General features: G+C 35.7%; 3 protein-coding genes across 3 annotated transcripts; 2 read left to right on the top strand and 1 right to left on the bottom strand.

Moving 5' to 3' along the window:
* Nucleotides 1-4,056: 4,056 nt before the first annotated feature.
* On the top strand, nt 4,057-6,384 carry LOC134845092 (progesterone-induced-blocking factor 1-like). Its single transcript, XM_063861944.1, has one exon. It carries the CDS (start codon nt 4,059-4,061, stop codon nt 6,300-6,302), a length of 2,244 nt encoding a protein of 747 aa, XP_063718014.1. The 5' UTR covers nt 4,057-4,058; the 3' UTR covers nt 6,303-6,384.
* A 6,694-nt stretch (nt 6,385-13,078) lies between these two features.
* LOC134844395 (m7GpppX diphosphatase-like) lies at nt 13,079-14,121 on the top strand. The gene has a single exon (XM_063861054.1). The coding sequence runs from the start codon at nt 13,091-13,093 to the stop codon at nt 14,051-14,053; it is 963 nt and encodes a 320-aa protein (XP_063717124.1). The 5' UTR covers nt 13,079-13,090; the 3' UTR covers nt 14,054-14,121.
* Nucleotides 14,122-18,009: 3,888 nt separating this feature from the next.
* LOC134844402 (uncharacterized) lies at nt 18,010-23,562 on the bottom strand. Its single transcript, XM_063861063.1, has 4 exons — nt 23,131-23,562; nt 20,140-20,277; nt 19,717-19,751; nt 18,010-19,390 (listed from the first exon to the last, which is right to left on the bottom strand). The coding sequence occupies exons 1-4, from the start codon at nt 23,363-23,365 to the stop codon at nt 18,302-18,304; spliced, it is 1,497 nt and encodes a 498-aa protein (XP_063717133.1). The 5' UTR covers nt 23,366-23,562; the 3' UTR covers nt 18,010-18,301.
* Between the last annotated feature and the right edge of the window lie 1,191 nt (nt 23,563-24,753).

The raw sequence follows: 24,753 nt of genomic DNA on the forward strand, positions 1-24,753 counted from the left end.
TACAGCATGTTTGGTTCTTTGGAGTCACTATTGAATCTAGAACAGAAACATGAGATGGTCACAGCCATCAGCGTAGAAGTATTCCCAGGAGTTCTGCAGACTGAGCAGAAGTATATAGGAAAATGGAGGGAAGCAATCGAAACGGAGATGAACATCAGACACAGCGAAACTTATTGTAGACCATCAGGAGCACGATATTTGGTGGGTTCAACATTGGCTCCAATGTGCAAGAGCAGATACCCTGTACATTTCGTGGCTGTGGACGTGAAGAGTACAAGAACGATCGTGGATCAAGCTTTCTCAGTGCCAAAGTGCGTGAGATTGGCGAGAATGTCTGAAAAGTCTTACGAGTTACTATGTAAGATGTTCTCAGCAGTTCCAGAGAGAACCAAAGAGGAGTTGGAGTCAATACTAGGAAAGAAGTTCATGGGATATGTGAGCGGGAACTTCAGTGACTTTGAAAAACAGAAACAGAGAGGATCAACTGTCACAGATTACAATGCAGTAGATGAGAATGATGAAATCCACCGAGTGATGATGGAAGTAGAACCATTGCTGGAAGCTTCGGGAAAACGGAATTGGAGGAGCATCATGTTGACACATGACGAGTTTCCTTGCCACTGCTTGCTGCAGACCTGGTGGTATCCCAAGCGTAGTAATCTGGTGTTGATCTGGGACTCTGGAGAGCTGCTCTCCATGGGTTTACCAGATTCATCACAGCCCATAACAATAGTGATAGTGGGAGTTATGATGGCGATACGATGGCTGGAAGCTCTTGTGAGAGAAAATAATAGACAGGAGGCACCGACGAGAGAACAATTGCAGAAATTAGATTGTCTAAAAGATTTAGATCTTTTTGAGACAATGTGCAAAGTTCTAAACATTCCGATGGAAGTGAAGAAGATATGGGCAAGAAAACGATTGATGCCATGGTTCAGAGCTAACATGACTGCATGGTTGTACGAGTATGCGAAAAAGCATATGTCGAAGCATGGCAGAGTATACAGTGAATATCAACTGGACATTGGGGCAGGAGCTTTCAAGCGAGCTTTCGTGACCCATCGGAATGCAGTGACCACCGCTGTGAAAAGAATTTCCAGGACGAGCGAGCGTAGTGGAAATGAGAAGGCAGAGATGCTGAAAGAAGATTTGGAGAGAAACGTGACGTTGTGTCTCCACAACAGCTTCTGTAGAAACAGAGAATCAAACGTGGATCCCCTACCTTGCTGTAAACAGAGGGTGGAAGAGCAGAAGTGTTGGAGGACGGCTTCCAACAGCGTCAGGATAGTCAATGACGTGCTACAAGACACGGAAACCGAGAGTGCGGAGTCAGTGTCACAGGAGGAGGAAATGGAGCATTGACGAATGGTCGAGAAAACAAGAGGCAGCAAGAAAGAAAATTAGAAGAATTTAGAAGTTTTAGAACTTCTAAACGACGAAAAAAGAAGAGAACAAAGGGATGATGAAGAAAGTTAAAACTCAGAATTGTTTTATGTGTGTGAAAAACTCAAGTGAGAAACCAAGCAATCAAGTTGTAATTGAAAACTGAAACATTTAAGTTGAGTTTGGAAATTGTTGCATTTATAAATTTGCATTTTGGTTTTAGTTGAAGTGGCTTTAGAGACACTCACTTATTATTTATTTAGAAAGGCTTGAGGGAAGAGTATATTTAAATATTCCAGCCTGCATCATTGTTTTTAATCACTTAGGAAGACTGATAACTTTGTGGTGACATGAAAAACTTGAGTAACTTCTTGAGGAGGGAGGTTGTTGCATTGTTCTTTCTAACCACGAGGTCTCTTGGTTTTAATATTCAGGACAATGAACAAGCAAGATTTCCGAAGGGAAGGAGCATAGTAGGATAATTTTAGCTTGTTGGTTGGCAGGACTGTCCTGCAAGCCAACACCTTTTAAATCTAGGAGAAAAAGTTTCAATCGGGATATAGACACTGGAAGTCAGAAAATATGTTTTATCTTAAGTCATATCCTCAATGTGCAGATTAATGAAAGAATTTGAAGGCTATAGTGATGTAGTATGATGCCATTTATATTCTGCAGTGAGTCGATGTGACGTAGGTAAAGGTAATTTCGTGCATTTTGTAAATTCTGTTCGATGACACTGTAACCATTTAGAACATTGCGCGATTCAATGAGGACATTGACCGGACTGTCCGGGGAGTATGTGACATTCGACCAGAATGGCCAAAATGCAGTCTCTGCAGAATTCAGGATTTTAGCAGTGAACCTTCCGGATTGGCGATTTAGAACGGATAAGGACGTTATTTGAATGATTGGCCAAACGGTGAAGGCTAGAAGATTCTGGAATTCTAAATTTTAAATTTTCGAAGTGATGACGTAACATTTCTGAGAAATGTTAAAACGGCCATTTTGGCTTAAATAGCAGAAAGAAACAGAACAACTTTATCTGCGATTACGAACAGTACGAAAATCGAGACTAAAAAACAACAACGAACTACCGAACAGCAGAGGACGTTCCGAGTTGCAACTATTGTGCTGTTACAATAGTTGCAAGGCCGTTGCGAACAACGGTGAAGGGTAAAAACCAGCCCTCCGAGTTAGCGTGAACCTGAGGTTAAGGAGCTTGATTCGCCGGATTCAAGAATCCGGAAGGGTCTCGGGACGGGAACTTTTATGAACTTGTATTGAATTTTAGCATCCTGTCATGTCCTGACTTGAATTTAACTGATATTTTGATTAGTTTTGACAAGGATGAGGTGCTAGGAGTTGGGGGAAAGGGTTGATCCATCTTCGATGGAGATGATGATTTTTATCTACTGAACAAAAACAATAGTAATATGATAAGTAGTAGCCCTGTTTTTAGGAGTGACCTCGTGGTCTGGGGATACAGAGACCCAGCCATGAGCTCACTAATTTTGCATGTAATTCAGTTAATTTGAGCGTTCTGGTCGAAGCCGGAGAACAGTAACGTTTTTGTCAGCCTGATGTAAGAAAGACCACCGAAAAGTACTGGCTTGGTAGAGACGGTGAAAAACATGCAAAGCTCTGTTTAGACGCTAGCCAGTCGTCTTAAGACTTAGTTTTGTTATCCGTCGATCTGTATCTTCCGGGCGAATGTTACATAGTTCAATCAGGAGTTCGCGCAAATCCGTCCAAAGTTTCTCAACATTATCTTCACTGTTATTTTTTTTACTTCATCTCTCATTTGGTCGTAGTCTCCTTTAGCGAAGTTGTATCTAATCATGGTCTTACTAATTTTGCGGTGCGCGAGTAACTCCACTTCTATGAGAACGTGGTCGCTCTGTCCCAGAGGTGACAATTCGTTACAACTCGGAATGGTTTCTGACAATTTCTAATCACAATCTCAACCTGCTGTCGTTTTTCCGTTGTTGTTGTCACTGAGACTACTGTTGTTCTGATTTCGCAGGATCAGTTGGTGCGAAATAATGAAAAGTTACGTGTCGTTCACGGCCAAATCGAATTTTTAAAAATTAACATGGATTTCCAAATTGACCCTTCCGAGTTCGTCAAAATGAACGATTAGGACCTCTAATTTATTAAAACTATCAATCTTCCCTGTCCGATGCATCAATAAAACTTCGAATTCGAACTTGCATTTTGACACATTCTGGTCGAATGTCACATTCCCACTCAAGTGTCACTCTGGTCCATTCAATTGTTCTTCTTTACTTCTTCCTGAACTCTCGATTCCCTGTAAGGAACAAGACAGCTCTAGTCGTGTCGAACTATTCCGGTAAATTTGCGAATAGCAATTTTACTCTCGTATTTTTCTAGCGACTTTCCCGCGATTCTAACTCCAATCTTCTGTGTAATTTTATTTTCATTTTCAGTTGTCGCGAGAAACTTGAGCATGACAGGCTCCATTCGAAATTTAAAAAAATTACTTTTGTCCCCAAAATCGAGATTAAACTTCTAATTCAAGGTCAAACTTCCAAATATGACCGACTGGCACTAGCACTTTTAGCCAATGTAGTTTTTTGGTTTTAATATCTTACCACTGGATGGCTATGAGAAAGTTTTTCAAGTTTATGCATTCAGCAGTTCTATTTTTAGGCAATATGGAAGGCGAGGAAGAACAGAGTTTCTTCGAAGGCTCATTGCCCCCAGAATTCAGTGAAACGCACGATGGCACATCTGACTTCGAGCGCATGGAAAATGCCGTTCTTTCCTCCCCAGATGGTCGTCGGCGGGCTAATGAGAATGCCAATACTCAAAGAGGCGTCATTGGAGACACGCATGCACACTTTGACCAAGAAAAACAGCAATTATTGCACGATCTTCATTTGTGCAAGATGGAAATATCTAAAAAGGTGCTGCAGATGGATAATATGAAAGCAGATCAGATGGCTTTAGTTGACGAAATGGAAGAGCGGCTGCAGGAGGCAGAACATCAGAGGCGTATCCTACAGACAAAACTTGATTCACAACAGACTGTCCATTCATCTGCTCGGGATGAGATGAAAAAGAGACATGAATCCATGCGCTCAGATCTTCAAAAGATTTTGAAAAGGCAACACGATTTGGAGCTAATTAATGAAAAGTTACAAAGCCAGGCAGGCGACGTGCGCAGAGTTCTATCTTTTTCAAGCTCTCCGCAGATGCTGAGTCAAGACAAGTTTTACAAACTGAAAGCCATGCCGGAAGATTCCCTTTCAATTCGCGATTTCACGCTCCTAAAGATGCATTCACTAGTAGAGAAGTTCAAAGAGGAACAAGAATCTCTGCGAAAAGCTTTAAAAGAGGCAACAGACGAAGTAAATAATATGAAAAGTCAGTATGAAAGCATTGTAGATAAACTGACCAGTGAACATAAACAGCATGCGGAGATGATCGTTCGATTCCAGAAATTGTCCGTTGAACTGAAAGATACTCAAAAGGAAATCAAAGAGGGAGACTACAGGATTAAAAATTTTGAGCAAGTGAGGTCGGAACGAGATTCATTAGGTTTGGAACTTGAGTCACAGCAAACAGAATTCAAAAATCTCCAGTTAGCCTACCGAGCTATCCAGCGAGAACGTGACGAGCTTGATAGCGATTTAACGGCCGCAAAGCAGACTATTAGCTTGCTTCAACGAGACAAAGAGTTTGTGGGAGTGCAGAATGTCGAACTAAGTGAGAAACTTGCATCGGCAAACGAAAAGCTCAGTTATGCTCAGAACCACGCTGACAGCATGCAAAAAGCTAGAGAAGAAACATACGAGAAGTACGTATCTTCGAGACAAGAGGATCGATTCACATTTGATGACCGGCTTAGACAAGAACTGGCAGAGATAAAAGCTCGTCATGATCATGATCTTCAAAATGTGAAAACTAGTTTGACTGATTTGCACGAAAGAGAAAGAAGGTCGCTGAAGGAAAGCAATGAAATGTTGATTGTAGAAAAGAACCGAGCTCTTAACGCTGAGCAAGAAGTGAAAGAAAAGAACGATTTGCTATGGCAGGAATTGCAGAAAGTGAAAGCAGAGGCTGAAACTAGAGTTACAAAAATAGAAGGTGACGCCAAAGTCAAACTTTTCGAAGCTGATCGAACGGTGTTATCTTTGGAGGAGGCTTTGAAAAACTCAAGGAATTTGCATTTAGAGAATGAGAAAATTTCGAAAAAACTGAAAGTCGTTACTGCGGAGTACGAACAACTCCAGACCCAATGTCAGCAAGAAATTCTTTCCTTGAAACACCAGTTAAAACTAAAAGAGAACGACGTAAATTTAAACCCAAAGAGAGATGCCGAGAGAATGAATCATCAAGAGAGCGAATCGAGGGACTTCATGCAAAAATTAGCTTCAAGATTTGACTCCGAGAAACTCAGTGATGATTATACGACTTACCACAAAATAGCATCTCTTGAAAACGCAATTGCGAATCTGCAAAACGAAAATCGAGAGTTAAGAAATGAAGTTCAAGCTAAGACAGTTGAGCTAGAAGCTATGAGAACTTTAATTGATGGAAACTCAAACCAGCCTTTCCAATTGCTAATGTCAAAAATCAAGCTGAAGGAAGTTCAGTGCAACAAAAAAGACAGAACAATTTCTCTTTTGGAACAAGATAATTCTGATCTACGAAATAAAATGACACAACTTCAATTCGATGTCGAAAAGCTATTGAATAACAGAAAAGAAATTCTGATGATCAAAGGAAATTTACGAAGAATTCTCACCGAAGAGAAGGTTCTAGAATCAGCAGATGTGAGTCGCAATGATACTCTAGAGCAAAGCAAGGAAGAGCCTTTGCTGATTGTGCCAAACAAAGGCAAACGGGGTTCAAATTGGGAGAAACGATTACAGAAGAAAAATGCCATTGAGTAATAAGTAATCAGATTTTGTAAATTTGTACAGATGTCCCATGTAAATATCATTTCGTTTTCTTGCTATTTACGTTGTTAACTATCAATCATAATAAAAATTTGTTTTTTGGTTTGCTCCTTAGTAATAACGTTAGCTATGTAAAGAGTAATATTTTCTGATTCCAGACTTTATTAGATCAAAAATTTTTGCCATGTTACGTGCAATGTTTCTGTTCAGCTTGACATTGTATTAGCACATTGCAACAAACTAGACTTTTGCGCTGAAGTGGCGTTGATTGGTACTCATTGCTTGCGGCTCAGGCAATATTACCCAGCCAGAAAAATAACAGAATATAACAAACCTTATCCATTGTGTACAACAGTGATTTCCCGCAAATCACTTCGTATATTGATGCTCTCCCTCTGGATGAAGCGCCTCAACCCTTAAGGGAAAAGGGAGCGCCCCCATCTAATGTCTTTTCAAGAATGTGTAAAGGAAAATAAATAAATATTGTTGCGGTTCTTAAAGCATCAGGAGCACCGTTGTGTATGGTAGTCGATTTGAATGCTCGAGGCTTGTGGTTCGGTTCCCGCAAAGGGTATTTATTTAAAGTACTTCTTGCTGTTTTGGTTCTACCTTTTTTATGTTTTCAAACCTACTTCGAATCTTGCCAGGACCTGTCTCTTTTTGCAAACTTGAAAAAATTGTTTTTGTTTGTCTGCTTAGTTGCCACAGCGCAGAATTTAGATTGTGATTAAAGCAACTTTCACTCGAGTATAAGGTCTTGATGATTTGCTCTTATTTGTAAGTTTATCAATTCAAAGTCAAAATAATTTAATTTGATTTGTAAGCTTAACTAGTTCTGTGTAAAATTACCAGTTCTTTGGATGATTATGTATAATTTCTTTGACTTAATGTAATATTTTGAGTGCTTTTTTTGCTTAAAAGAATTGTAAAAGCGAAATGGCTTTGGCTTAATTGCCCAATTTGTGTTGTTTGAAAATTTTTCTGTCATCATGTTTTTCACAATTTTATAGCCCGAAATGTTTCATGTGAGAAGGGGGCGTTCAACAGTGCCGAAGTACAACAGTGCCGAAACAGGCGGGAAAATTTCAATTACTTAAACGCATTTTCTAAAGAGCGAGAAATTATTGACGCTATTTGGGGGCTATTCTAATGAGCGAAGGACCGAATGGGCGAAAAACTCATGGGCAAAGTGCCGAAAACAAAAACAGTCGAAAGTTAATTATTAAAATGAATCAATTGCTGTTCAACTAAAAGGAATTGAATGAAGCAATGTTTTGCTTGTTTTATATGGAAACCTTGAAGTGTAAAATTTCAAATCACTCCAGTTTTGGCGCCAAAACGTTTAAGTTGCAAATTTTCTCGCTCAAAATGTTAAATGTCACTAATCGCCGTTTAATTTTTGATTGCCGCTTTTAATATGTTCAAATTTGTTCAAGTTTTTGGCACTGTTGAACTATGTTTTTATTTTCGGCACAGTTGTACTGCCCCTTGTGAGAACAGTTTTATTTTGGTTCAACTCGCATCTACTTTTATGCATCTGGCCTTATTTGCCACTCCATGATGTTCTCAAATAAGCTGGCGATTTCGTTGCTCGATGTTTTTGCTTTGAATTGAACAACACTTTTGTAGACAAATTCTTAATTTTTCAATTTTTTTAATCATCTTAATGGCTGCTGTATGGTCTTGTGCCCACAAGTTTACAGTAATATGTTTGAATGGTTGTGCAAGAGATGACATCGACCAGCAGGCGTAGAGAGAGAGAGAGACATTTTTTTAATTGATCTTTTTCCAGTATTTAATTCAATCTTTTTTATTCAAATTTATTATATATTCAAATGCTATTCAAATCTATTATATATTTTAATGCAGGCTTCACTATCTCGCCATGTTTAAATATTTTAACGTATTATGCTTCCATGTTTAACGAAAGAGTTTAAACTATGGTGTAAATTGCAATGGTTAAGAATTTTTTTCGATTTTCCAGCTTGTGTTTTTTCTTAAAGTTTGAAATTAGCAACACAAAAATGGGATGCTGTCAGGGTTTCCCCAGGGGTTGCCAATTTGGCCTAAAGATTCGAATACCCAAATCTTTTTAGTTTATGAGATAAGACAATTTTTGTGATTTTTTTTTGAAATTTTTCATATAATTTAGATTCAAAAAATTTGAAAATCTCAACCCTGTAGTTAAGTGCTGTCAGGACTTTCAGGGGTTGCTGAGCTTGACTCAAAATATAACTGCTCAAATCCTTTTAGTTTTGGAGATATGACGTTTTTTAATCACTTTTTCGAAAGTTGAAATACTTAACTCTATAGTCTGAGGTGCTCTCAGGCATTGCAAATCTTGCCTTCAATTATGACTGCTCAAATGTTTTTGGCGTCCGAGATATGGCTTCCTTATGATTTTTTTGAAGAATATTCGAAAAACTTTCATTTGAAAAACATCACATTGTGATACCAGCAACTCAATGGTGGGGTGCTGTCACGGTACTTTCAGCAGTTGTAAATCTTGCCTCCAAATATGACTGCTAAGATCCTTTTGGTTTCCGAGATCTGACGTTTTTTTATTAGATTTAAGAAACTTCGCTAATTTTGATATTAGCAACCCTATATTTGATCGCTGTCATGACGTTTTTTTATAATAATTTTTCTAAAAATTTACGAAGAACTCAGATATAAAAACCTTCGATTGAAACTTTTCTTGCCTCCAAAGATGGCACCTCAAGAGCTTTTGGTTTCCGAGATAGACGATTTTCAATTTGTAACCAAAATTTTTCTGAAAATGTTGAACTAAAAAAACATTGTAAAATTGGAAATTCCCAACCCCATAAGGGCATGATCTCAGAGGTTCCAATTCTTTCCTCGAAGTTTGACTTTTCGATTCATCTCAGTTTCCGAGATATGTCTTTTTTATGATATGTCAAAAATTCGAAGCACCGGAGGTGCGTTACACGCTAGTTATTACTATTATTTTCCAAATCAAATATTTGATCGTGTTTTTTTTTTTAGAATCTATGCTTTACTTCGCCTTTTTTTTGTTCATGATTTTGGCTGAATTTTGAATAAAACTATCGGCTTCGTATGAAATTTTTGTCACTCGAATAACAAAAAAGGACATCGAAGCACCGGAGGTGCGTTACACGCTAGTTATTACTATTATTTTCCAAATCAAATATTTGATCGTGTTTATTTTTTTTAGAATCTATGCTTTACTTCGCCAACTTTTTTCGTTCATAATTTTGGCTGAATTTTGAACAAAAATAATCGGCTTCGTATGAAATTTTTGTCCCTCAAATAACAAAAAAAGGACATCAGTCGTAAAATGATTGAATTAGTAGAAATAGGGAACGTACTTCAAAATGTTTTCAAATTTTTTGAGTAGTGATGATTTTTTATCTCCTTCATCAAGCGTTTAGTTTGGTCTTTTTTCTACACTTGCGTGTTTTGTTATCGAGAACTAGACTTTTTTTCCCGTAAACAACTTTTCTTATAAATCTGGATTTTTTCACTATGTACGATTTTTTCGGCCAAAATTAAATGGTCGGACTTCGTTTGTCTGCTTATATTTTGTCGGTTTGGTTGCAACATCCTGGATTTTGAAAGTACCGCAAGCTATTTTTATTGTAGTTTCAGTGTTGTTGATATAATCCTGTAATATGTAAGTAAACTAACCTTGATTTAGTATATTTTCTTTTTTTTTCACTTGAAATTTTTATTCAGCTAGAATGGTTTTGCCTTTTGTTATTTCGGGTAATTGAATATCTTTTATGTCGTTTGAAGAGTAAAATTGATCATCAATATTTCAGGAAAGTTGTGTTGCAAAAGTTCAAAATTAAAAAGCTTAAGCGCTTCAAGTTTTCATGACATCAGTTTCTAATGTCAGTATTGATATTTATGAATGGGCGTCTACCCACGTAATTTCATTCAATACTAAAAGCTTGTTTAAAGTTAGTGTTGTGTCGCTCGACTGTTTTGCTGAAATAGAGTTTTTCGTTTTTAATATTAATCTATTTTTTTCCAAATATAAATATTTTCGACTTTCTGGTTTTTGTCTCAGTTTCTTTTCGCTAAGTTGCCACCCCATGAAATTTTCTGAATGCTCAGTTAACGCTTGTGATTATACTGCTCGATGTTTTGCCTTAAACTGAACATCATTCGAGGCAAACTTATGAAGTCTTTTGTAAATGTAGTATTTACTTTCCAATTTTTTTTTTTTCAAATTATCTTCCTGGTTTCTGTCTCTTCCTGGTTTCTGATTTTTATACTCTAGATTACTTAGTATGTTTGAATGGGACGGTAAGTGATGAATTTGACCTGTTGGTGTACAGGTAGCATGTGCTTTTTGAAAAACAATTTTTTGACTTGATCTTTTTTGTTCAAGTTATTAATTTTATTTATTCAATTCAAGTATTTGATAGTGTTTTTTTTATTTAGAATATATGCATGACTTCGCTTCAAAAATCTTGTTCCTTAAATTTGGCTCAATTGTTTTTGTATGAAATTTTTGTCTCCCAAAAAACAAGAAATCAGGCGTCAAATAATTGAATTGGTAGCAATGGGGGTACGCGCTGAATGACTTCAAAAACCTTCTAAAATTTATCTGAGTACCGATGATTTTTTCGCTTCTCTTATCAAGAATTCGATCGTTTTTTTAACACCTGCGTGTCCTGTAATCGGGAACTAGACTTCTTTTCCCGCAAACAACTTTCCTACATATCTGTTTTTTTCTTGAGTTAGTACGAAATTTTTTTTGTCGCCTTTGTTGCCATATCACTGAATTTGATTTTGCTGCAAATTTTTTTCATAGTAGTTTCAAGTCTGATTTGAAATTTTCAAAAACTTAATCGCTTCACATATTTTTATGACCTCAATTTCTAATGTCAGTTTTATTATTTATCAATGGTCGTCTACGCACGTATTTTCAATTAAATACTTAAAGCTGCTTCAATGCTGGTGTTGTGTTTCTCGTCTTTTTTCTGAAATTGGTTTTTCTTTTCTTAAACCATGTTTCAGTTTTAAAATTTTATCTGTTTTTTTTCCAATTAGATATTTTTTGACTCACTGGTTTTATCTACGGTTTAATCGAAAGCAAGAGATGCGTAGCGCTGTTTTGCGTCTTTGTTCAAATTTTAATCTGATTTTTTTTTGAAAGTTTTGATTTTTTTTTCTTTATTTAGAATCTATGAGTGACTTCCTAAACTTTCGTCACGCTGAAATTTAATTGTTTTTATGGTTTGATGCTAGGTTTTTTTTATGTTAGTTCATTTCCTTTGTTAAAACGAAGGCAAATTCAACTATCGAGGTGCAAAATATTCAGGTCACGAAAAAAGTTGATCGACTTCTAATTTCGAAAGAGTTTCAAAATTTTAAATAAAATTTTTTGATCTATGGATCAAGTTTTCTCAAGTTGCGTTAATTTTATCAAAAAAGTGTCAATGGTTTTTAAAGCCATCTATTTTGTTCTAAAAATTTCGAAAGTTAAATTTTTGTTTCAAAAAGCAAGTCAGTATTTTTTGATTCCTTGCGTACATCGACTCTTTTCCAACTGTCTGTTGGTTATGTTTAAAGTTGAACTATGTTGTAATTTATTTCAGCAAATTTTTTATTATAGTATTTTAAGTTAATTTTTTTTTCACAAGCGAGCTTGCGAGTAGTTTTATAAAATTAGTCAAATTGTTCCAACCAAGGTCTCGCATTTTGGTGCTAAGTTTTATGCAAAAGCTAGGAGAATTCTTTGATACCTGATATCGACGAATGCGTGATATCAGTAATGATCCAACCGAACCTTGTATTATAAGATCAGTTCACACTTACTGTCAACGAAGTTACAAATTTTCGTATTCAATTTTTAGTCCAGATTAATGCAGATTAATTTTATTTGGCTATTTCGAAAAGCTTGTCTCTCTCGTTTAGATTTTATTCGGCTTTTTTCAACTTAATGTTCAAAACTATAAATTTTCTGTCAAATTTATGAGCCTATGCACATTTGGCAAATGAAAAACCTTTTCAAAAAAGGCCGAGTCAATGCCGAATGTCGGTTTATTTTATATCGGGTTTGCGACTTGTTTGAGTTTGTGTTACATGATCAGCTTTTAGAGTCTAGTTGTCTTTTGTATTTAGCACATTGCAAGTTTAATGCGCAGGCAGGGTTTGGAATGTTTTAAAACAAGGCAAAAAACACGTTTTAAAACAGAAAAAAAACTGTTTTTTAAAACTTTTATGCCAAAAAACTAGCATCGTCTGGGAGAGTCGAACCGCTGCGAAAGGGGTATGAGCCGCCTTCCGTTATTGGGCCGTCTCGATCTCTACAATGCTGCACCGGATCATCTTAACGTTTTGTAGCAAAAAGAAGAGATGATTATCTGACTCCCGTTTTTCTTGCCGCATATCTATTAGATCATCGGTATGAGGGCAGAAAGTTAGAGCTGAACAAACTGTAATAGAAACAAAAAGACATGTTTAAAAAACGCTGTTTAATTGATTTTTTCCAACCCTGGACGCAGGCAGGTACAAATTACAAATTAGTAATAAATTCACTGCGTTAGAGACCCTATACAGACATGATCATGATTTTAATTGACATGATCATTGTTTCACTTCAGTATGTTCAATCTTGTAATTTAATTATAATTTAACTATGCTTGGAATCTTTTAATTTCAAATTTTCTTAGCTTAGATTTTGGATGATAGGGTAAAGAAAATATCTTTGCACTTCAATCATTAATTGATAAAGTGTATTGTCACATCGATTTTTCCAGTTAAAGTGTTAGGTTTCTTCAGAGAACATGAAAAGAGCTTCAGACTCGAATGGTGCATCAGAATCTCATCCGACTCCAGAAAAAATGTCCAAAACGGAACTGAGTGATCAACTGTCCAACTTCAAATTAGTTAAACAGCTAAATTGTCACAATGACACTAAAACTATATTCTTACAGGTGGAAAAAGAAGAAAAAATGGGTGTCATAATTTTAGAAAAGCAACCATTCGATGATAAAATTGCAGAGGAGGTTCTTTCTGAAGATTTGCGATCGCAGGTTGTTTTTTCAAATGATATTTATTCGACTCATAAAGTTTTAGTGCAGTCAAAAGCAACAAATGAAATCAAAACTACTTTGATTTATCCAGCTATTGAACGGCATATTCTCAAGTATTCTGCGAAAGATCCTTTCGTTTTTGAAGAAACGCCTCAGTTGTACTCTGATTTCGTGAAGCCGTTTTTCGAAAAAGAAGCTCTAAATTGCCAATGGGTATATAATATTTTAGAGAAGAAAAGCGAATCTGAGAGAATAATATGCGAAGATGCTGACCCACAAATTGGCTTTGTATGCGTTCCTGATTTGAGAGCAAATGATTTAAGCGACGTGCAAACGTTTCACGCTGTGGCCATAGTTAACAGACGTGACCTTATGAGTATCAGAGACTTGAATGCTAGTCATTTGGACCTGTTGAGAAATGTGCAGAAACTGTGTTTGAAAGGTATCAAAGAGAAGTTTTCATTTGGAAAAGAAAAGTTGCGTGTTTTTCTTCACTACCAGCCTTCGTTTTACCATCTGCATATCCATTTTGCATCTATTCATATTCAGGGAACCCACGTGCAAGTAGAGAGAGCACACCTTCTTTCAGATGTGATTCAGAATCTAGAAATGCAAAGTAATTTCTACCAGAAGAAAACTATGACATATGTGGTTAATCAACAAGATCCACTTATGGAAGTGATCAGAGAAAACGTAATAACTGAAGCTGAGTAGATTAACTGACTTCTTGGTACTTTCAGTTAGTATGTATTCATTTTTGTAATTCATTGCTTTTCTGATTGTTTAGTTGTTTTTACACGCAAATTCAGGTACAACAAAAAGTCATCGGATCGAGTCGAGTGATAAATCATATTAAATCTCTTTCAGTCGTGATTCGAACGATATAGTAAATTTGTCAAAAACTTGTCCCAGTTTCGATAAAAACGGGTTTGAAATTTTTGAAGTGTAATTTCGAGCGAGTAACGCGATCGAGTAACGTTCGCTATGTAGAAATTGATCATTTAGGCCGAGAAATTTTGATTTCGATAAAAGGAAATCTAGTTTTGGAAGCTTCAATTAGCGCTTCCTTGGCACGAAAAAATTTTGAAAAAAAATAAAAACTTATTGTGCAAAAAATTTAGAAAAAGTTGAAATTCTTTGTTGCTTGTTTTTTCCATTTTTTTGTCTGTTATTCATCTAAAGAAGACAATTGTTGAAGATAATGCCTAGTTCAATAAATTTCTACGCATTTATATAGTTTTTTCATCACGCCACCTTTTTAAAGAGACTTCTAAATTTTAAAAAAAACGAAATTTTTTAATTATTTTTTTTATGAATGTGGTTGAAACATGCAACCAGCTATCGTTGTTTTCATATGGTAGTTTTTAACAAGTTGCATTAAGATAGTCTTACTTTTTATTAAAACTTGTTCAGTGACATATTTTTACTCGGGAGGAAGAGTATTGCAATCTTGTTGTAGAGTTTTTTCCCGTAAATAACTCTGTTCAGAGGTGATATTTCCTGTTCCTGGACTCATTAATCTACTGGGTCTTTCTGTTGCAACAAAAGTATTATGAGCCTGCTAGGATTTAAAATTTGCGGTCTATTCATATTAACTACTCATATTAACTATTAACTCGGTTTAAGAATTTCATGTTCTGTTTTTTTTTTCTTCGGTTTATGCCTATAATATATCGGCTTAGTGGCCTCATTTTGTGTCATTTGACTCTTCTGCGTCTTTATCTGCGCATGGTAAGTATTGTTTTGATGTTGATTTTTCTTTCTATTGTTCGGGCGTGTTTTTTTTTTGCACAATTATCTTCATTCATTTTGATAGATCTAGTTGTCACAAGTTGTGCGAAGCTCAGCTTTGCCTCTTAGTCAATTGTGTTTTTGAAATAATTTTTGCTAGCAGTTATAGCATAGCTTGTTTCACTTGAGAGAGCAAGTGACCTGTTATCGGGAACTAGACTTTTTCACCAGAACAAATTTTCTTGCTAATCTGTAAGAGGCTGGTTTAACTTTTTTCTACAAATGTTTTAATGTAAACAGGAACAGAGCTTCGCAGAAGATCATGAACATAAAGCTCAGGAACGGAAAAAATATATGTTCCGCTGAAAATCCAGGTCATAGGTGGAGCCATATTCGAAAAACAGGTGGACCCATATACCAGGAGGCCATTTTGAAATATTGGCTCATTCTTAGAATTGTAACACTTGTTTTTACCAGAATGGCGTCCAAGTTTTGTTTCGATTTTGCAATGTGATGCAAGAGCAGTTCTTATTATCCACAGTTACACCTTAGTTTTTTCATGAAAATTAAGGGTTAAACAGATTATGATTAATAGCAACGAGTAGATGGGAAGCTTCTGTAAGACGTCCAAATTTAAATAAAATAGATCTATCAAGTTTTAAAGTGATTTTATTAGAAGTTGGTCAGTTATTAACAACGCGGGTGTCAGATTCAAACTTGTCAGTCTGGAACTCTAGACAATAGTGTTCGTATAATTTGCTACAAATAAGAGCAGCTTCGAGCCCCACGCTATTTTGGGCATATCAATCAACTAAAGTAGAAAAAGCAGCGGACCTAAGACCTCCATGTTAATTGGTAACCTGCTGGATATAGCTCATTTGTTATGAAGACAATGGTAACGACCTGAAAGGTAACTTTCGAACCATTTATAGCAAAGACCCTTGATCCATAAAGTTCCCAATTTTTCAAGCAGAATTTTGTGATTGAGATTATCTAATGCCTTGTAAGGTCAATGAAGAAACTACAGTCGAATTTGTCGTTTGACTGAAATTGTATTAGTTCTGTCAGGGCATCAGTGGCTGCGAGTTTTCGGCGAAAACCAATTTGTTTGTGGAAAAGTTGTTTGAGCGATCCTAAAGAATTATACGGACGAAAGATTATTATTTTTTCAAATACTTCATTGGTAATTGGGATTTTCTCAAGTATTATTTAAACTCCCAGTTTTGTTTGAACAATCCTAAATAATTATACATGCGAGATAACATTATTTTTTCCAAAACTTCATTGATTATTGGGAGTGTTTTAACTTCAATTTTACAAATATTTTTTGGTTATTGGGAAATACTGTGAGTTTGATCAGCAAGTTTTGATCCAATCGTCGTGAAAAGTTCTTTGAATGTTTTTGCAAGTGAAAGTGGGTCAGCCCTCTTTTCTTCATCTAAGTGAAGCCCGACAGTTACTTTACTTCAAGTTTTTACGAGTTCAAAATCTGTCTCGAGTCTCCGGTATATCATTCAAAAAACCTATTGAAATACTTTCCCCGTAGCGTAATCGGTTATATTTTTGCTTGTGTATGCAAAGTGCAACTTCGCCTCTGTTTTCAGGTTGAGTGAGTGGTTGACTTGAGTTTGAAAAGTAGTATATAATTAAAAAGCTATAATTTTACATACATTATGCGTTAAGTTTAGAGTAACTTTAAGGATCTCGAAAATTTGATGTTTTTCTGTCATTTTTCAGCATATATTAATCATCATGTTATCAACGCCCTTCTTTGTAGGTGTTATCTGCAAAAATTACTCTCATTAGATAGTTTTATTATGTAATAGGTCTCAGTGATTTAATTTGACTTTGTTGATTTCGGTCAAAACATATCATTTTAGTCCTAATTAAAAGTCCTAATTAAAACAACGTTTTTTTTTCATTATTCTGGGTGCAATAATGGTCCTTTACTATCCGTAGTTTTACTGTCTATTTTTTCCGCTTGAGTTCTAGTGTATTCTAGTGTTGCTGCTTTTTCAGGTAAGTAACCATAAATCTAATTGTTTTGTTTAAAAGTAATGTAAATTATGATTTTTTTTGTCTTTATTATTCAAGACATTAAGGACTACTTAGTACCCGTGCGATAACATTTTTGCCGAAATTAAATTTGTTGGCAGAACTACAGAAGTTTTGGTTATCTTTATTGTTATTAGTTATGGTAGTTTTTTGCATCTAAATATGTTTTCTAATGCAGTGTTGGTGTATCTAAAGCGGAAATTTTTTAGAAGGAAATTGAATTGTTTTTTTTTCCGCCGTTTGCAATTCGTTCCAATTTTTTTCTTCTTAAATGCCTTGTATTTTATTTTTCAATAAGCTTTTCAATGGCTTCTTCAGCTCGATTTTCTTAATTTAATTTCTCAGGTTCTTGTATATCCTACTCGCCAAAAATTTCTGTTAGTTAAGAAATTGTTGAAATATGGCAAAATTCAAGAATGTGGTAATTTCTGGTTTAAGTTTTATGACAATCTCCACGCTTGCCCTTACCAAGTGCTATCAAATCGAACATACTTCAGAAAAATATATATTAAATAATTTGAAGAGAACCAGTCGAGAACATATATCATTTTTTCTAGTTTTTATTAATTATTGCAAGTGGTGCGAAACTCAGCTGCGCCCCTGTTTAAAGAGTTTGTTTTCGACACTGTCTGCGTGCTTATGATTGTGAAACCCTTAAGGAATTTTTAGATTTCGGCTTGTTTTGACGGCCTGAAATTCGAGACAATATGCTTTGAAGGTTTGTAAGGAGGAAGTTCAATTAAATGAGCACAGTTTTTGTTTTGACCGTTTCCGAAATGTTAGTGGGCATTCCCTCAGGGACACAGGAAAAACCAAAACATGATGCATAAGGTAGACTTTGACTGAAAACTCTCTGATACTTCATACAAAGTATAGGTCTATTTTGTTTTTTCAGTAGAAGGTTAAATTAATGCAATTCATTGTGTTTAACCCAAACCATGAATGTTGTGAACATGCTAATATTTAAATCCTAATAAGGCAGAAGTCTAAGGCTCGTTTGAATGGTAGCATAGTGATGATAGTGAACTGATTCAAAGCCCCTCCCCTTTTCATAGCGCAACCATGTCAGCTTTGTCAATTTATTGCTTTCTAATTTACGTTTCCATCAAACCGCTTGCTCTATTGTGCATAATTAGAGTTAAATTTGGAATGCTTCGACCTAACTTCCTTGTCGGGTTAAATGTAGGGTCGTTTTATTTTCATCATTTCCCTGAAAGGAGCTTCGATCCAAATTGATAATGCTATGGAACAGAAATAGCAGCCAACTGAGAACATGAAAGCATGCAATATGTTCGCTGACATGAATTCTGTTGCTCGTGCTCCAACCCAGTTGATGAAAACCCAGTGCCAAAGTAGGGTGGAATAAGAGCTGTGACTGGCCAATACCCAGAAAGGATGACTGAGAAAATCATTCAGTACGCCTCCGTAACCGCTGCCCAGATATGCAATGCATAAGGCCACAAAAACTGGCGATATAATAACCAATATATCAACTAATATGTCTGCCGAAATTACGCCGAATAAGATCGACCAGAATGGTATAACAATAAATAGAAGTTCAGCCGACCATAAAGCACATTGGGATTTCTTGCCAAGTCCGGGAACTTTTTGGTTACATAAAAGAAACCCGGCGATAAGTCCAAAACCCCATGCTGGCAGTTGAAAGTAAGGTTGGTAAGCAAAATATTCAAAAAAGTTGAAATCATTAACAGCAATCGATAGAGCCACTGCCGCCGTCATTTGAATGAATCCGGAACAGGCAAGGATCGTGATGGTTATTTTTGGGTAAACAAAAAATGCGTGCCATACTATTGGAGTAAAAATCCAGAGTTGAAAGTTTGCTGCGATGTACCACGTTTGAGGCAAGCACTTCATGTGGTCCAAACTCTTCTGAAAAAAATTATTGATGAAGAGAAGGTTTTGCCACAAATCATCTTGACACGAATGAACGAGTCCAGTCGTTTGAATTGTGTTCGGATTTTGACAGCGACCGACTATTCCGGTTACGAACAGAATTGTTATGATGTAATTAGGTAGCAGCCTTGCCATTCGTTTGAAAACGTACCAGAAGTATCTAAATGTTCCTTCGTATTTCCGTTCCATATTTCCGAAAGTGTTCATAGAAACAGAAATTGTGAGCAGCATTGAAGTGCATAAGAAGACAATCTTATATCGAAGGAGGTCGAAGTCGTCGGCCTGTGGTTCTGTTTTGAGCCATGCTAGTTTTACGGAATTCACCCAAATAACCCCAAAAGTCGCCAATGTCTTCAATGGGGCATCGTCAAAATTAAATTATCACTTTTTGAACCTATGAATACATTTTGCTACATTAAATTATCCATCCAATTTTAAAGAATGTTTTTTGTATAACGTATTTGTAATTGAAACACAGCAAACTAAGTATACTTGAAGACTAAATTTATCGTGAAAAGAGGTGTAGAAACCAAAAAAACTGAATAACTCCGTAACAACTTTTTGTGCCAGAAATAGGGCAATAAAATCTAAGGACCTTCTTCCATGAGATAAATATTAAAAATTCGCATGTTTCAATCAAAGTTTATTTATTTGATAGAAGTTTTGACGATGATTTCCTTAAGACCGAAAATGGGTTTCACATCATTCGTGTCTTAATATAAGTACAAGTATTAAAGATGCGTCCCAAATGAGAATCAGTTTTGATGAAACTTAATTATCCAGTTTGCGGAGACTTCCATTGTGGATCTCGTTCTTTACACGAGAGGGTTATTTGGAATGTTCGCTGAATTTTTCAGATGACATAATTAGTTTGCTACTTTTTCCTGATGTACTAATAAACACAATTAACTCTGAAAATCAATTAAGTCGGCCTAAAAAGGCAAATTTTTCGAACATCTGGCCGTCCCCCCTCCCCTTTTAGTGAAAGTCACTGATCCTACCCTGATTGTGACGCCATTTGTTACTGGGCGTTTTTTTAGTATCTCAGGATCTGTTCTCATATGATAGCTTCCTTTGTGACCCATCTATCATACTTGTACCTTGAAGCGAGATGGCGTAGTGTTGAGACAGGTTGCGAAAAAGTGAGAAACAAAGAAGCAATTGGTTAATTGTTGACTGGTTCTGCAACTGGTCTTGGATTTTCAACATATCCATTTCTGCTGTGGTTCCATAGCTACCTAAAACAATGTAAGATAGTGTTCATTCATTTTTACGAGGGAAAAGACGATCGTCCGTGCTGTTCACTTTCTCTGTGACAACCGCTTCTCCAAATTAAGATCTTCATTCTCTTTGAAAATCTCTGAGACGATACATTGTGAACATCATCATTCCTCTATTATTTAAACGCAACGCCAAATGCTCTATAAACGCAATATTTAAGTTAATAATCAGATGAATGTCGCCAAAGTGAAAACAGTGGTTCAAAAATTTTTGCAAACAACTGTTAAACAGGGCGACTGACGTTTACACTTTGCACCTCTTGCAAAAACACAAACATATCATTGCAAGCTAGCAGAAAGAAAATCAAAGGCAATCCACAAGTCGAAAAACCAGTTACAAAACTAAGATTACAAGTTAAAACAGATAAATTCCTATTGAGCATGATAATTCTTTGTCGTAAAAAACTTCTGAAAAAGTACTGAATTTTCAAGTTTTTGCGCTCCCCCTTCGGGAGCACAGAAAGTGAAAGAAAAAACTATATACTGTTCAAATGACGCTAAATTAGTTAAGAAATTGAAAAATTTAGTACGTGAGGTCTAATATAGTTTTAAGCAAAAAGCTTGAAGCACACGTGCTTTGGCAACCAAGTTGACAAAATATGAGCAGACAGCCATTAGATCGACGATTTTCCTTCGGCTTTAAAAAATAGGTTCTGGCCAGATTACATTCCAGGGCCTTTGCCATCCCAAGGGTATTTTTTATATACAGGCCAAGTATGCCGCAAGCGCTACTGAAATGTATTTATTTTTTTAAAAGCCAAGCTATCAAAAGAATCAAGTGATTTTGATAATCAAATTGTTCTCCCAAAAAAATCAGATTCCGATTTGACAACGCTTGTTAATCGCTAGCCTATTTAGCTCTCTCATTAGACCTCACAGAAAATTATTATCCCCCAAAAGATCAGAAACAACGTGCGCTTGTCTTTTTTTTGTTACTAGGCAACTGGGATAAAACGGGAAAAAGCCCTGTTCTCGAAGAGCCTTAAAAATTATCATATATTAAAACATTTTAACATACATAGCTTTCTTTGTAAAACCTACTTTTAGGCGAACCAACTCAAAACATAACAAGGATAGCCGGTTACTGCTCGAGTAGTCCAGGGTGTTCCGACCATAGTCTTAAAAAATACAACAAAAAAGTTTTTTTTTTTTAAATTATTGTAGTTTTGTTTTCGGCGCGGTGTGATAAAAGTAGCTGAACAAAAAACTAGAGATTAGGCAGATTGGACATTCATAGTAAATTAAGCAAATTAATAAACAATTTTTGAAAACGGCTAGAAAAACAAGAAAATTTTTTTTAAAAAAGCAAAAATATTTCATTTTGTTGCAGTTTTTTGAACTTTGTAAGTTTTTGATTCCAAAAAGGCGCTAAAATACTAAGAAAAACTAAATTATTCGAATAAAACTAAGTATTTACCTTTTAAATTAAGCTATTAGTAGCTTTTGAGCTCTTAAAATAAGCTACATTCGCTCGCTTTGTTAGGTCGAATTGAGAAGAAAAACCAAAATTTTCAAACCATTTTTCTCTACACTCGGAATTTTTTTGATTTTTTACGTTGTTCGATTCACGACTGAAAGGGCTTCAAAATGACATATCACTCAACCTAGTCCCATGATTAATTTTAGTGCATGAATTCTAGCGGAAAACAAAAAAAAACAAAGAAACAAACCCGAATACAAAGTTCTTCCCTAATTTCAATGGTCGGAACAAAAAAATTAGGGCTCTCGAAGTTTTTTCGCGCCGATAGCTTGCTTTAAAAGCGTCCTATCGTTTGTAAATCTTTCATGCTATGAAATTCAATTGAATTACTCTACAGTTTCATTTGTTGAATAGCCCAATTTCATTTGTTTAAAACCATTTCGAGCGTTTAAAACAAATGAAATGTTTCAAATTATTGTTGATAATTTGTTTAAAAAAACTTGATTTTTTGCGAACAAATGAGCTATCAAAAAAATAAATCAAATTTTTCAATGCTTGCCTTAGACAACTTAGATTTGCAAAGCAATGCAAGCCATCAAAAAAACGTATAAGTTCACAAGTTGAAAGTTCGCGTTGGAAACTTTTCTTCTGTGAATCAATTCGAGGAAAACTAAAACAATTCGTTTCAGCTCTTGGTTAGTTTGCGTCGGAAACTTTTGTTTGCTCCGCTCAAGCTGTCTAAACAGCTTGAATTCGTTGAAAATTTCATCGCTCGAATGGTTTGCTTAACAAGTTTTATCCATTGCACTCCAATTTAACGCATTGAAACAAAAGGTTTCAATTTTTTATCGCCCGAATAGTTCACTTGAAAATCTTCGAAGTCTTGTAAACCAAATGCAGCTATCAAAACAGCTTGAAATATTCTAGAGTTTTATTGCTTGATAGGTTGCTTGAAAACCCTTAAACCGTTAACTCCACGACTCAGGTACCCGATGTGATAGCTAGCTTCGGAATCTTTCAATTTAGAGTGAACCAAAAATTTGGAACTATTGCTATGCTTAAAGCTGGTTTCAAAACAAGTCATTGCTTTGCGATCCAAACTAAGGCATCAAAACAACTTGACAAGTTTTAATATTTGATAGCTTGCTTTAGAAAAATTAATTAACACTATGCAAACATTTTGAACTGTTCGAAATTCATTGCTAAAAAGCTTGCTTCGTAAAAAATGTAAAAAAAAATGATATATTTTAAATCAATGTACTGTTGACTTCCTAAACAAATAGGATTAAAGTTTCCTTGGTAAATGGACTTGCTAGTTGGTGGAAACACGTTAACCCGGTATATTTTTGCTGTTTAAACGGCCGAGGAGCATATTTAGGTTAAATACTTACCTGGAGGCGAATTAGGGTTGGTCGATGGGTTGACAATAGCAGCTGCATTTGTCATAGAAGTTGTGCTAAATATGCTTCCTGACCTAATGCTTCTCGCCGTGAAGCTCCTCGCACTGTAGGTCGCGTCAAACAGGATCGAATGATTCCTATAGAGGTCAAACGCAGTTCCCAAAAAGGTCATCGCAACCAAAACTGCCAATATTATAAGGGCAATTACAAGGTAAACGTCTTCCATTTTGATCAAATCAAAAAAATATCCTGGCTACTGTGAACTTTGAGAAAGCTATTTTAAGTTAGATAAATTTAATCGGTGAAACCTGGAGTATTTTAATAAAACCTGGAAGTTGAATATGCATGAAGTGATTTGAATTTGAGCTATACGCTTTATTGATGTTGAGAGAGCCACTTTAAAATCGGTGAAACCTATGGTGTTCTTTGTGGCAACATGTGAAATGAACAGATTTCACTGTTTAAGTTTGGCCAGCGGTTACCAGCGAAAAATTGAAATCGTTTGATCTAATTCTGAAAGGTATAAATCAGGGTGGATTTAGGTGAACGGATTCGCCCCCCGATCTGAGAGGTTCAAGTCTCTCACCACTCAAACGACACCCTTTTAGTACCATTCTGCGTCATCCATATTCGGCCACCGATCCTAAAATGTATCTAAATGCACCTTTTGAGCCAAAATAATTTCCAAAGACCTTGGTACTCAAAGCACTAAGGGTTGGACGGTACTGCATTTACAAAGCATAGAAAACGACCTGAATTGTGTTAGAGCTGTCTTTCAAAAATGGTATAACGAAAGTCAACATTTCTGTATCCAGTACTACGTTATGCACACAAATTCAATTTGGCATAAAAATTTTTGTTACTGGAAAATGTTTGCTTCAGTACAAAATTCTATTTGCCCTTGAAAAAAATATATATTGGGGCATTTTCATAATTACTTGGAAAAAATTTGTGTCGCCATCAAAAAATTGCTAGTCATACAATTTCCATATATGGGAATTGTATGATGAGCATTTTTTCAAAACAAATTTTCGGTTTTTTCATCACCCGACTGTTTTATTAGAATCAAACAGCCGCAGAAATTAGTTTAATTTTTTTCAACTATTTTTCGAAAATGTACCAAAAATTTATGACAAGCATTTTTCCATACACTTGATGTATGGAATTGTATGATAAGCATTTTCAGTGTGTGGAGGTCAACTCGGGTTGCCAAATATATCCGACACTTGGTAAGAATCTAAAAACAGTTTCAAAACTTAAACCTTTGAATCTACACTCCACTTTCTAAACTAGAAGAACCCAGTGATCATTCAAAATTTGTTGATTCCTTTAAAGACAAGTTGGGTAACAAAACTGTTGTTACCATTGACAGATTTTTTAAAAAATCGTTGATAATATTAACAAACACTGAAGCGCAGAGGCGGATCTAGGATTTTCACATCGCGGGCGGATTTTCAAAAATTTTTTTAAAGTTGAGTTTATTGGTTTTCCGTGCGCTCCCAAAACAGTAAAAAGACCCTGTTTTGGCCATATTTTTACCGCAGAAAACTTGACCAGTGATAATGGAGATAGTCCTTAAAACCACGAAATAAATTAATTTCTTCAGGGGGAAAC

Source organism: Symsagittifera roscoffensis, chromosome 4 (assembly GCF_963678635.1).
Source record: "Symsagittifera roscoffensis chromosome 4, txSymRosc1.1, whole genome shotgun sequence".
NCBI classification, from domain to species: Eukaryota; Metazoa; Xenacoelomorpha; order Acoela; family Convolutidae; genus Symsagittifera; species Symsagittifera roscoffensis.

Excerpts from the sequence above, each read along its gene's own strand:
- LOC134844395 (XM_063861054.1), top strand. The coding sequence starts at position 13,091 with ATGAAAAGAGCTTCAGACTCGAATGGTGCATCAGAATCTCATCCGACT.
- LOC134845092 (XM_063861944.1), top strand. The coding sequence starts at position 4,059 with ATGGAAGGCGAGGAAGAACAGAGTTTCTTCGAAGGCTCATTGCCCCCA.
- LOC134844402 (XM_063861063.1), bottom strand. The coding sequence starts at position 23,365 with ATGGAAGACGTTTACCTTGTAATTGCCCTTATAATATTGGCAGTTTTG. Across the intron at positions 19,752-20,139 it reads CTACGCCATCTCGCTTCAAG|ACACGAATGATGTGAAACCC; the intron begins GTACAAGTATGA and ends ACTTATATTAAG. Across the intron at positions 19,391-19,716 it reads AACCCATTTTCGGTCTTAAG|ACATTGGCGACTTTTGGGGT; the intron begins GAAATCATCGTC and ends GCCCCATTGAAG.